The sequence below is a fragment of the Camelus dromedarius genome, chromosome 9 (assembly GCF_036321535.1).
Source record: "Camelus dromedarius isolate mCamDro1 chromosome 9, mCamDro1.pat, whole genome shotgun sequence".
Taxonomy (NCBI): Eukaryota; Metazoa; Chordata; class Mammalia; order Artiodactyla; family Camelidae; genus Camelus; species Camelus dromedarius.
In genome coordinates this window covers 52,303,368-52,315,781 of record NC_087444.1, presented here as the reverse complement: position 1 = coordinate 52,315,781, position 12,414 = coordinate 52,303,368, and the positions used below count along the sequence as shown (strand labels likewise).

At 38.0% G+C, this 12,414-nt stretch overlaps 1 protein-coding gene, 1 long non-coding RNA gene and 1 other non-coding gene across 9 annotated transcripts in view; 2 read left to right on the top strand and 1 right to left on the bottom strand.

Moving 5' to 3' along the window:
- The first annotated feature begins 4 nt into the window (after positions 1–4).
- LOC116154881 (uncharacterized) overlaps positions 5–12,414 on the top strand; it is a 13,861-nt gene continuing 1,451 nt past the window's right edge. Inside the window, exon 1 of the long non-coding RNA XR_004138951.2 lies at positions 5–138. This is a non-coding gene — a long non-coding RNA (uncharacterized LOC116154881). The remainder of the gene's footprint in view (positions 139–12,414) is intronic.
- The window catches only part of LOC105091176 (histone-lysine N-methyltransferase SETMAR), a 26,241-nt gene continuing 16,633 nt past the window's right edge, over positions 2,807–12,414 (bottom strand). For 6 of the 7 annotated variants that reach the window (XR_010382323.1, XR_004138945.2, XR_010382324.1 and 3 more), the window contains one exon: positions 2,807–7,562. Coding sequence is in view for 2 of the 7 variants with exons in the window: in XM_064489199.1 (XP_064345269.1) it covers positions 7,528–7,562 (35 nt within the window). In the remaining 5 variants the exon portion in view is untranslated. The remainder of the gene's footprint in view (positions 7,563–12,414) is intronic. The other variant, XM_064489198.1, reaches the window with a different exon arrangement.
- LOC116155044 (U6 spliceosomal RNA) lies at positions 10,248–10,355 on the top strand. The gene has a single exon (XR_004139074.1). It is a non-coding gene; the product is annotated as a U6 spliceosomal RNA (small nuclear RNA).

Sequence of the window (12,414 nt, the reverse complement as noted above, 5' to 3'; positions counted from 1 at the left end):
ATTCTCTCGAGCGGAGACAGCCTGGGTCGTCCCGCGGGTCAATGGCCACGCCTCCTCTCGGCCGGGAGGACGGCGTGGGGCGTGGTTTGGGCAGGACTCTGCGGTAACGGGCGTCGGGCTCGACCAACGAATGCACAGGTAGGGCGGGTGGTGGTGCTGAGCACGCCCCCTCCCCGGGAAGAGGGAGAACGTGAGAGTGAAAGCGCAGGTGGAAGGAAACACGCTTAGCACAGATCCTGGCGTTTGATAAACTTCAGTAAACGTTAGCAAGTTTAATATTGAGGAATTGTAATAGATATCTGATGAGTCTGCTATATACCAGCCCTGGACTCTACGCTGAGAGGTATAAAATTCGTTAAGAATTGGTCTTCGTTATACTGAAGACCAATTCTGCCAGACAAATGTGAATAATAGGAGGTGCCTACCCTCAAACACGCAGTCTAGAGGTGTAGACGGCCTAACATTCGAATATAGGAGAGTTGGATTATTGACGGGAAAAGTGAGTCGGTTGACTATTTAGTGTGTTACATCAAAATTTAAAATCCACCTCATCTTTGATCTGGTAATCCCACCCTTAAGAATTTGAAGAAAAGATATTCTCCAGCTGTGCTCAGATGCATTTGTACAAAGATATTGCACTTTGCATCATTGTTTGTCAGCGTAAAATCAGAAACGGCCAAGTGTCCATCAACAAACTGTACAAGTTAAGGTATGTATACAATGGAATATTGATGCTCTTCAAAGGAATGAGAGTTCTATATGAAGTGATATAATGATCGCCAAAGTAGTGTTAATTGAAAAAACAAACTACACAATACCTTGTTAAAATTGTTTAAAAGTAATATGAAAATATATTTATGCTTGTAAATACATTAAGAAATTGGAAAAGGAACTGGATGGCAGAGAGAGGAGACAAACATATTCCATATCCCATTGTATTATTGAATTTTCTACTAGGTCAACCTAATATGGCCTTTTCTCCTGCAAAAGGGAAAAAGATTTGTACATAGCTACTTAGGAGGTCACCTGGCCCACTGTTGAGGGAGTTAGTGGTCCTAGGCAGCTTTCTAGAAGGGTTATCCCTAAAACCGAATTCCTAAGGATGTCAGGAGGAGTTGCCCAATCCAAAGTGAGAAATTCCCAGGCAGATGGGACAGTGTAAACAAAGGCAGAAGGGTCAGTAGTTTGATGTTGTGAGTAGACCAAGTGCAGGGAAGAGATGCTGGAGACGTGGGCCATTTTCATCTATGCAGAGCCTTTGCTACCATGAGAAGTTGTTTGGGTTTCATACTGAGCGCAGTGGGGCAGTAAGGGTTTTAATTTGGGGAGTAACAGGATTAGGTTTGGAGTTGAGGATGATTGGGCCAGGAAAATGCCTCCAGTAACAAACCTGGGGCGCAGGGAGAAGATGGACAATAAAGAAGGAGAGGAGCGGGATTTTAAAAGTACAAAGGCCATAGTATAGCAAAACTTGAGGAGTTATATTTCTAGGGAAGAGGGGTGGTCATGGACATGTCCAGGAAGACTCTGAAGTTTCTAATGCAATGAAATGGAGGAATAGAAGTAGCAGAGGAAGATAAAACCTCAGTTTTCTCTGGAGGAGAATGGTGTAGGGGATGAATAGGGAACCCAGGCCCTGCAATCCTGGCCCTGAGGTTTCTGAAAGTTTCATTTGACTAGGTCCTTTTTCTGGAAGTCTCCCCAAAAGGCCACTTGGCTGGTGCAGGTGTTAAGAAAGAGGTCTTTAACTCTGTGGGGTTTTGAAATGGTTACCATGGCAGACACTGATAGTTGGCTGATGCAAACTTCATCCAAATTCCCCCTTTCTAGCCACCTTCTGACTAGGAGTGGGCCGTGTGGTGTTATTTCTGACCAATAATACATAAACCAAAGTCTGCTTTGTGGATTTTTGGAAAGGGTCTGAGTTCCTGATAAAAATGAAGTGACTCATGTCAAGAAAAAATGTATTTGTCCTTTGCTTTTCACAATTTTCTTGTGGTCTGGAGCATGAACATGAGGTCCTAAAGGTACAGCAGTCATCTTACCATGAGACAATGAGGTGTTGTAGTTATCTATTGTGATGTAACAAATCACCTCAAACATTATCTCAGTTTCTGTGAGTCAGTAATGCACGTGTGGTTCTGCAATCTCATCTGAATACTCAACTAGGGGGAAATCCACTTCTAAGCTCACTCGCTTGATTTTTGGTAGGCCTTAGTCCCTCATCGCATGGGCTCTTCACAGACCTGCCTTAAAACATAGCAGCTGGCCTTCCCTAGAATGAGTGATCCAAGAAAGAATGAGAGAATATGCATAACAGAAGCCATATTGTTTTTATAACTCAGAAGTGGCATCCCGTCACTTCTGCTGTATTCTATTAGAAGCAAGTCACTAAGTCCAGCCCACACTCAATGAGAGGAGAAATTACAGAAGGGTAAGAAAACCACAAGACAGAGATCATTGGGAGCCATCTTAAAGACTGCCTACCCTAGATGCCGTACGTGGAATTACCACCAATCCACTGAGAAGGATGAAAAGAAAACTAGAAAGTGTGTGGGTCACTCATCCCAGTTTTGACATGCCTCTCTAGATTCCCTATAATGTGAAAGAGGAAAGTAATGGTGTAATCACTTTGGGGAAAGGTCTAGGAATAACTAAACACATAGCCTATGACCCGTATTTCCAATCTTAAGTATTTATCCAGGAAAAGTGAAAAGAGTATTCATAACAGCTTTATTCATAATAGACCCAACTGGGAAAAAAACACACACAAACATCTATCAAATACGAAAAGAGATAAACAAACTGTGGTATATTCATTTAATGGAATATGAATCAGCTTTTAAAAGGAACAAAGTGACACAACAAAATGGATGAATTTCAAAAACAGTATGTTTTGTAAAGGAAGGCTTACACAAAAGAGCACATACTGTAATTCCATTTATATACAGTTCTAGAACATGCAAAACTGTTCCATGGTAAAAAAAAAAAAAAATCAGAGCAGTGTTTGTCTCTTGGGGGCTAAGGGCAGGGATAAAATGAAAAGGGTTATGAAGGAACTTTCTGGGCTGATAGTAATAGTGTGCATCTTAATAGGGGTTTGTGATACATGAGTATTTACATGTCAAAATGTATTGAAAAGTACACTTCTAAGATTTGCACACTTTATTGATTTAAATTTTATCTCAACAAGAATCTTAAACTAATCTGAACTCTAGGTAATATGTATGCTGAAGTATTTAGGATGAAATGTGCTGAAGCCTGAAACTTATGTTGAAATACATTTTTAAAAAATGGCTACATGGGTAGATAAGTGATAAAGTATAGTACAGTAAAATGTCAACAGTACAATCTAGGCAGCTGGTATACAGATGTCCACTGTAAAATTCAAATATTTTGTATGTTTGAATATTTTCATAAATTATAGGAAACTAAACCTACTTTTTAAACTACTGTTCATTAGGTTTTCAATTATTTGCTGTCAAGCATATTCCTTACTTAAGCTAATACCAAAACAAGGGTTTTCTACAAAATAGATGAAACTGTCCCTGACACTTATTCATTTAATATGTGCTGGATCTTGTGCTCTTGATGGGGATACCATCTTGTGAGCAAAACAAAGTTCCTGCTGTTGTGAATCTCATACAAACACACACCATTACACAAATAAATATATAACTACTATGCTCACAATTATGAAGTACCATCCTGGAGCTCTAAGGCCCCTGACTAGGGGATCTGACCTGGGTGAGGTGGGGGTGGGCCAACCAGGGAAGAATTCCGAGAGGAAATATGCATGATGGGTAGAGTTAATGAGGTAAGGAGGAATATCAACTACTCAGCCAGAAACAACAGCATGGGCAAATGAGCTGAGGTAGAAGGAAGCGAAAGGCTATTGTGGCTGAAGCACCAACAGAAAGAGGAAGCACCAACAGAAAGAGGAAGAGAGAATCCACCATACTGAGGATGGGTGCTAGAAGAGACCACTTTCCACTAGCTTTCGATACTATTTCTAACATTGCTCAAGATCCTTCATGTGTGCTGTTAAATTGGCTTTAGATGTTCTAGTCTCATAATAAGCAATTAGACCAGGCAGGAACTTCTTTAATAACAGGTATTATGTACTGGAGAAACCAAAATGGCCACTCAAAGCCATTTTTTTTCCCTTTTGTAATTATAACTCAAGCTCAGGGGTAGGGTGGGGTGGGGTGAGATCTAGCAGCCTCTGTCTCCACAACTTTGACACTCAAACAAATCACAGTTTCTACCAAGGTGCCTTTTAAAGCTCTTATTTCTTTTCTGGAAAAGGAGAGCAAGAGCATTGGGATTCTTAGTGTGTATAAAATTTCTCACTTCTTTTGAAAACAATGTACCTCCTAAATTAAAGAGTTGTAAGTTTAAATCTGTAGTTCCTGCTTTTCCAAGGCAATGGAGAGATGATCACAATGATGAAAATGCAGTCGTAGTCATTTTGTGTTGATTCTGTTCACAACATTACACTCCATATTTCCAAAAAGGAATAGTCTATGATTTCAATAAAAGATACAAATAATCGCCAAAGATAAAGACAAAGAAGATGAAAAGCCTTATCTTTGTCCTGAAAAAGAGCTTTTCTTTACTTCCTGTGAGGTCAATAACACACTGGGTCAGGGAACACCCACTGCAGAAAAACCACAGGCTCCAAGTGACTCAAGGGGGCTAGCCCTCCTTTATAGCTGGGAACCTCTGGACAGTCCAAGACAGGTACCGGTCTTTACTGGAAGCACTGAACTCAGCCCACTGGACTGCCTTGGACACAGAGGGGCCTCCAGGGGTGTTCCACACCTTGCTTTACCTCCTTTGCTTTTTACTCTCACAGTATTAAGTACTATTTATTGGATATCTACTTTAAATTAACTGTCCCTCTTCCTCCCCAAACCCTGCAAAGGTTACAGTTAAATAAAGAAAGACTCAGGGAGCATTAACCAGTCAGGAATCTTTCTTTTGCCAGAATGGAAAAATCCAACTTAAAATGGCTTAAGCAAAAAGGGTTACTGACTCATATAACTAAAAAACACTAATAGCAGTACCAGTCTCAGGCACAACTGGATCCATGGGCTCACAAGAACCACCGGGCCCATTTCTGTCTCTCGGGTCTATACCCTTTATTGGAGGTAGTAGGGAAGACTGCTAAGATAACTCACCATCCTATGTCTGCTCCTTTTCCTGTTACATCATGCTTCACTGCTTCTGTTTGGATTTCCTGTTCATCCCAGAACCACTCATTTGGGCTGGACAAGGATATCCACTGATTGTTTTAGGCCAAAATTCAGCATCCAGCTCTGTGAGCCTGATAAGAGGTCTGAGAATGGAGGGAAGGATGCATGGGCCATAGCACAACTACCACCCAGACTAAGTAACTATAAAACACAACTTTCCCACCCTGTTACCATTTAGCCTCACCCTTGTGCTGCCTTTGAAATTAAGTCCTCCTCACATTTCTGGTCTTAGCCCTGTTACCCTCTCAGTCTGCACTAAATCAGAAGCTTCACTCTCCAGAGAGTAAGCAAGAGTCCACAGAAACACAGTAGATACCCTGACAAACCCAAAGACAGAGTAGTAAAGAGAACAGGTGACCCCAGACCTGGGCATCCAGCCAAGGGAGTAAATTAGGACTGAAAGTATCCCATGCTCTGCTCACCAAGCCTTGTGTCATAGTGCACGGCTGCATCTACCCAAAGGAAGGGACAATGTGTGGGGTTTTTTTGTTTGTTTTTTGCAGTAAAGGGCCCTTAATCCTTGAGTTCATAGTCAGTTCTACTTTAGGGAATTTCCATTCCTTCTCTCCCCTCCATTTCCCTCCATCCCTCTCTTTCTGTCTCTCTCCCCCTCCTGGTAGGATCCATTCCAGAATGTCCTTCTCTCACACCTTATCTTTCAAGATTCCTTAACTCTCCTCTCCTTCATGGATTAGACATAGCAGGTTGTCAGGAAGGAAAGAGGCAGGAAGAGGACCATCCCAGGATCTTTATCCCAACTCAATTCCTAGATGCCACAAAGAGTAACTGCAATCCAGCTACAAAATCATAAAGAGGCCATTAATTATGACCTCTCACAGGCTATCTACATTTTTTTTTAAATACAGAATCAGAATGCAAAACATATTAACAAAAAGGACTGGCTCTGTGTGACAGAATAAGTATTATCATCCGAAAGCATTACTGAGCCACGTGTGCATGGCTTTTAGTGTTAGAAACATGCTTTCATTTCTTTAGTCAAAAAATATTTTCTGAGAGCCTCTGATGAGGCAGCTCATCTCTCTGGAACCCACTTTACTCAGATCTTTGCATACCTGACTCCAAAGCATCTTTCACACACACATACACTCCAGGTTGCTCCACATTCCTCCAATGACGAAGCCCAAAACTGAGGAGCACCATGTAGTTTTCCAGTACCGTAGGTACCTTTGAGTCTTCATGTTCTGCCAGGGTCGGGGAAGGTATCAAGTTGAACCGCATGAAACTGCCTTTTTGTAGGCCAAATGAAAATGTTTTATTTTTGAGAAAAAGAAAAGCTTTATTCAACCAAAGTAGGCACTGTTAGCATTAACTGCTTTCCCAAAATGATAAACTGCCCCAGATATTAAGTGATATATACCATATTTATAAAATTCAGCATTGCTAAAATTTATTCAAATCTTTCAATTACTGGTTTTCAATTGCAGCAAGTTCTGTTTCTTAGGAAGAGTTCCAAATGACAGGAAGGGTGGTAATCCCTTGAAAAAAAGTCAGGTGAGTATGATGGAAGTGGCAAAATTTCTTAGCCCAATTCAGTTAACTTCCATATGGTGGTATGTGACTTCTGTGGTCAAATGCTGTCATGGAAAAGTCTGCTAACCAAAACAGAGTGCTTTTAAATCAATTTTTGATACAATTTCAACTTTTTGACAGTAAGAACCTACTATTAGTTTCACCTAGGTTAGAAAGCAGTAATGAAACTCTTTTTGCAGACCACCATACAACCTATTTTTGGTTTTAGTAACAGTTTTAACACATATTCAGGAACTTCATCAATATCCAATCATTGTCCAGATGACTTTCAATTTCATTTTTTATCAAAGTTTATGATCCTCTCCAAAATAGGTCTCTGCTCTTTCAAATCGTAAGAGATGAGCATATCTCTAACCATCTGAGTTTATGATTGTCCATCAACAGGTGTCGTACCTACCCACTTGTCCAATTTTTTCACCTTTCCTATTGCAGCCAAGTGTCGAGAGATTGTTGTAGCAGAAACTCCTAAGTCTGCCGCAAGGCCTCGAATTGCTGTTTTGGGGTTAGCTTCTACCATGGCTCTCAACTGATCTTCATTTAAAACCGATCTGGGTCTCCCTCGAGGCTCATTTTTCAGGCTCAGATCCCCAGAACGAAATTTTTCAAACCACCATCGGATAGTCCTTTCACTAACAGAGCCTTCTCCAAAGACAGAATTGATGTTTCTACTCGCCATGGCTGCACTATGTCCTAGTTTAAATTCATATAAAAAAAGTATTCATAAATCTTTCAAAGATATGGTATTGTTCACTTCTGTGGAAAAAATAAACAATAAAAACTCAATAATCAGAGAAAACTGAATAGCATAATATCATTGCAAATACTAAACACAACTAAAATTAGACCTGGTATCAATCATGGTCAAGTTTCAACTGGTCAAATATCAGCAATTTCATTTGGAGGATATATAATTTTATCACTGTACTCTTATACCATCAGTTTTCATCAGGTGGACAATACTTTCAAGTCTTCTGGCTTTCCAATACGAACACAACTTCCAGTAATTTTACAAGCATCTAATATGGAAGAAATGCTTTTGAACTAAAATATGAGCAGTACTTTTAAATCCAGGAACTCAATGCCTACTAAATAATTTCTCAGTACTACCAAATATCTCAGATCAATTTAATGCTTTGAAAAAAATTCTCCCATAATGGGTTGATTTTCCCATAATGGACTGACTGTCCATCACCCCCAATGTATGTTTTCGGACCAAAGTATTTTTAGGTCTTCCTCTTCCCCGTCTCGTCTGATCTGAATGACTGCTACTTCACAACCTCTTTATGTTTTCTAAATCCCTATTTACTATCAAATTTATCTTCTTTTACCTCTTTATTTCACTCCTCGTGGCTTCATACTTAATTTTGTATAGATGCATAAAAAAGAATGTATTTTAGGGATGTGAAAGAACTATTGTCTAATTTCGCATTTTCCCCCTGTGACAGTCATGTATTCTAAATGGCGCTTAAGTCCACTGCCTAGTGTGTTTTTTAAAACTACAACCATAATATACATGTTCCCTAAACCCTCCAAAGGTTTTTGTTGTTGTTGTTTGTTTGTTTTTTTAAAGGGAGAGTGATTTAGCAGAATTCAAATATGGACAATGGGGTGAATCTTGAGGTGAAGGAGGATGGTTTCTTTTTCAGCAGCTTTCATTCCAGCCCCTTGTAAGTACACATTGCTCCACAGCAACTTATCTGCCCTTTTCCCCATCTATGATTCTAAGATGGTGAAGTGGAAAGTGGGTTGGTTAGTGGTTGCCCTCACTTAAATTCTAAATTAAGCTATTTCAAATAAGTCAACAATCTTCTATTACAAAAGCAGAAAAAAAATCTGACTTCACCCATACATAATATATTGTTACAAAAAATATATATATATATAGAAACTGTAAGATAAATATTAGGAAAGTGAGTAGCTTTATTTCAGTCCCTAATATACTGAAAGCAATTACCCTCGTTGTTCCTAAATGAAATAGAATTAGGGGAGAGTTTTCCCATTAATATAATAGATTTAACTGATGTAAGAAGCCACCTCTTCCACTTCAAACAAACATGCTAGGTTAAGATACAAACAAAAACACAATTTGTTTTAAGAGTTAAATCCGAAAGCAAAAGAGAGAAATGTCTCAAGTGCATAAGTAGGGGGTAGAGGGTGGACCTGAAAGCCACAGTGGTGAAGGGACACATGAATAGAATTCATATCTCATAACTATATACAAATAATAAAATGATATGAAACACTATTTTAAGTTAAAATAAGACATTTTAAATCATGTCTTAAATGTTCAAAGAGAATACACAGAAATAGATTGCATTAGGCAAGAAAAAGCCATTTGAAATGAAAAAAAAAATCCCACATTATATTTAGTTGTCATGTGTCCTTAGTCTCTTCCAGCCTCTGCCAGGGCCTCAGTCTTCCCTTACCTTTCATGACCTTGACTCTTTTGAAAAGTACTGATAGGTCATTTTGTCAAGTGTATATTATTTGGGTTTGGCTGATGTTTTCTGTTGATTGGACTAAGTCTATGCATTTTTGGCAAGAATACAAAGAAATGATGTATCCTTTTCAGTGCATAATATCACGAATTTCATGATGTCAATATGTTTTATTACTGTGATATTCACCTTGATCACTGTTTAAGGTAAATTTTGACAGGTTTCATCCCTTTAAAGTTACTGTCTTTCCCTTTGTGGGAAAATTTTAATTTCTCCTCAAATTTTCACTCACTAATTTTACTATCCACCAGTGGATCTTGTATACAATAATTACTGTTTAGCTAATGCTGATTTTCTATTTCCTGCAATCCTTCTACAGTTATTAACTGAAATTCTACTATAAGGAAGAACTATACCCTTTCCCCCCATTTTTCATTTATATATCAGTGTGGACTCACGGGTATTTACTTTACTATTCTACAGATTATAATCCAATGGTGTCATTTATTTCTTTAGCTCAAATTGTTCCAGCTTTGGTCATTAAGGACTCCTTCAGGCTGGCTCCCATGTTCAACAATATTCTCTTTTTTCTTTTTTTTTTATTAAGAAGCATTTTGTCATCGCACACCTCAAGATATTCCAGGCATCCTTACCCCATCTCAGTCCTGGGATCGACCAGTTCTCCACAGAGCCCTGGTTCCTTTTATTGGAGAATTATACTTAGAAAAAAAAAATTGGATGCTAGGTTTGTTCATTACCGCTGGGGTGTCATCACTTACAGCTCCTCTCAGTGGACAGAGTAAATATATGTATGCATTCTAACTCACACATAAGTGATATCTCAGATTCCAGTGCAACTCAGAGTTCATTTTAGCCTCCTCCTTTCCTTATTTATGAGAAACCCAGTTCTTATTATCTAAAACACTGGTATCTGTGGTTACCAGAGGCAGGTGTAGGGGAGGGCAAACTGGATGAAGTACATAAAAGGTACACATTTCCAGTGCTCACTTCGGCAGCACATATAGTAAAACTGGAACAATACAGAGAAGATTAGTATGGCCCCTGCACAAGGACTACACGCAAATTTCGTGAAGCGTTCCACATATTTTACTCGTCTACAAAACAGAAACAGACTGCAGACATAGTAAACAATCTTATGGTTACTGGGGGAAGCAGGTGGGAAGGGATAAATTTTAGGAGTTTGAGATTTACAAATGTTAGCCACTGTATAGCATAGGGAACTATGTTCAACATCTTGTAATCACCTTTAATGAGAAAGAGTATGAAAACGAATATATGTATGTATATGCATGACTGGGACATTGTGCTGTACACCAGAAACTGACACATTATAACTGACTGTACTTCAATTAAAAATATAATTTTTGGGAACTGAAAAAAAAAAAGTACACACTTCCAGTTAAAAGATAAATAAGTACTAGGGATGTAATGTACAAGGTATATACAATTAACGCTGCTGTATATTATATATGAAAGTTGTTAAGAGAATAAATCCTAAGTTCTCATTACAAAGAAAATTATTTTGTATCTATATGAGATAATGGATCTTATTATGGTAATCATTTCCTCATATAAGTCAAATCATTATGCTGTACACAAATTTATACAGTGCTGTATGTAAATTATATCTCAGTAAAACTGGAAGGGAAAAAAAAACTGGAAGGGAAAAAAAAAGAATAAACCTTAGTACACTCAGCACTAATCTTAGAGGCCCTTTGTTTACTGTAAGATGTGAGAATTACCTGAAAGAGGACTATTTAATCCTGAAGATGGTTGGCCAGATTGCATGGAATTATTGGGAAGGCTTAAGAAAACAAATGGGACAAAAAATAATAATAATAAATTCAGTGTACAATTCAATGGTTTTAGTATATTCACAGGGTTGTAAATCTAATTTTAGAATGTTTTTTGTTCCCCCTCCCACAAGAGAAACTCTGTATGCACTAACAGCTATTCCCCATTCTCCCCTATCCCTTTCCTAGCTATAAACTACTGATCTATTTTCTGTCTATAAATTTGCCTATGTGGATGTTTCCTTTAATTGGAATCATACAGTATGTGATCTTTTGTGACTGGCTTCTTTCACATAGTGCATTTTCAAAAGTCATTCATGTTGTAGCACATATCATTACTTTTTTTTTTTTTTACTATCAAATAATATTTCACTATATGGATATACATTTGTTTATCATCAGTTGACAGACATCAGGACTATTTCCACATTTTAGCTATTATGAATAATGCTGCTAGTAACATTCATGTACAAGTTTTTGTGGTAGACATGTTTTCAATTCTCTTGGGTATATACCTAAGAGTAGAACTGCTGGGTCACACTGTAACTCTGTGTTTAACCATTTGAGGAACTAGCAGATTGTTTTCAAAGTGGCTTACCATTTAACATCCTAGCAGCAGTGTATGAAGGTTTCAGTTTTCCACTTCCTCACCAATACACAAAAGAAAAAAGTCACCAAGACTTGTCTTTTTTATTATTGCCATCTTAGTATGTGAAATAGTATCTCATGATTTTGATTTGCATTTCTCTAATGGCTAATACTGTTAAACATCTTTTCATGTATTTACTGACCATTTGTATATGTTCTTTAGACAAATTCTACTCATATCCCATGCCCATTTTAAAAACTGGGTTATTTCTCTTTTTATTATTGAGGTGTAAGAGTTCTTTATACATTCTGGATACAAGTCCTTCATCAGATATGTGATTTGCAAATAGTTTTTCCCATTCTGTGAGCTGTCTTTTTACTTTCTTGATAATATTTGCACCAAAAAAAATTTCTGATTTTTATATAGTCCAATTTATTTTTTGTTTTGTCACTTATGCTTTTGGCATCATATTTAAGAAACAGCCTAACCTAAACTAAGGTCACAAAGATTCAGTCCTTTGTTTTACTTGAAGAGTTTTATAGTTTTATGAGCTCTTATATTTAAGCTTATGATCTATTTTGCATTTTCCTGTATGCTGTGAGATAGAAACCCAACTTCATTCATATGTAGATATCCAGCATGGTATACTGACACTGTTTGTTGAAAAGACTTCCTTCCCCATTTAATTTCCCTGAGACCCTGTGGACAGTCAACTGGCAATTTTCTTGGCTATTTTTGCGTGTTTGTTTTTCCATATGAACTTT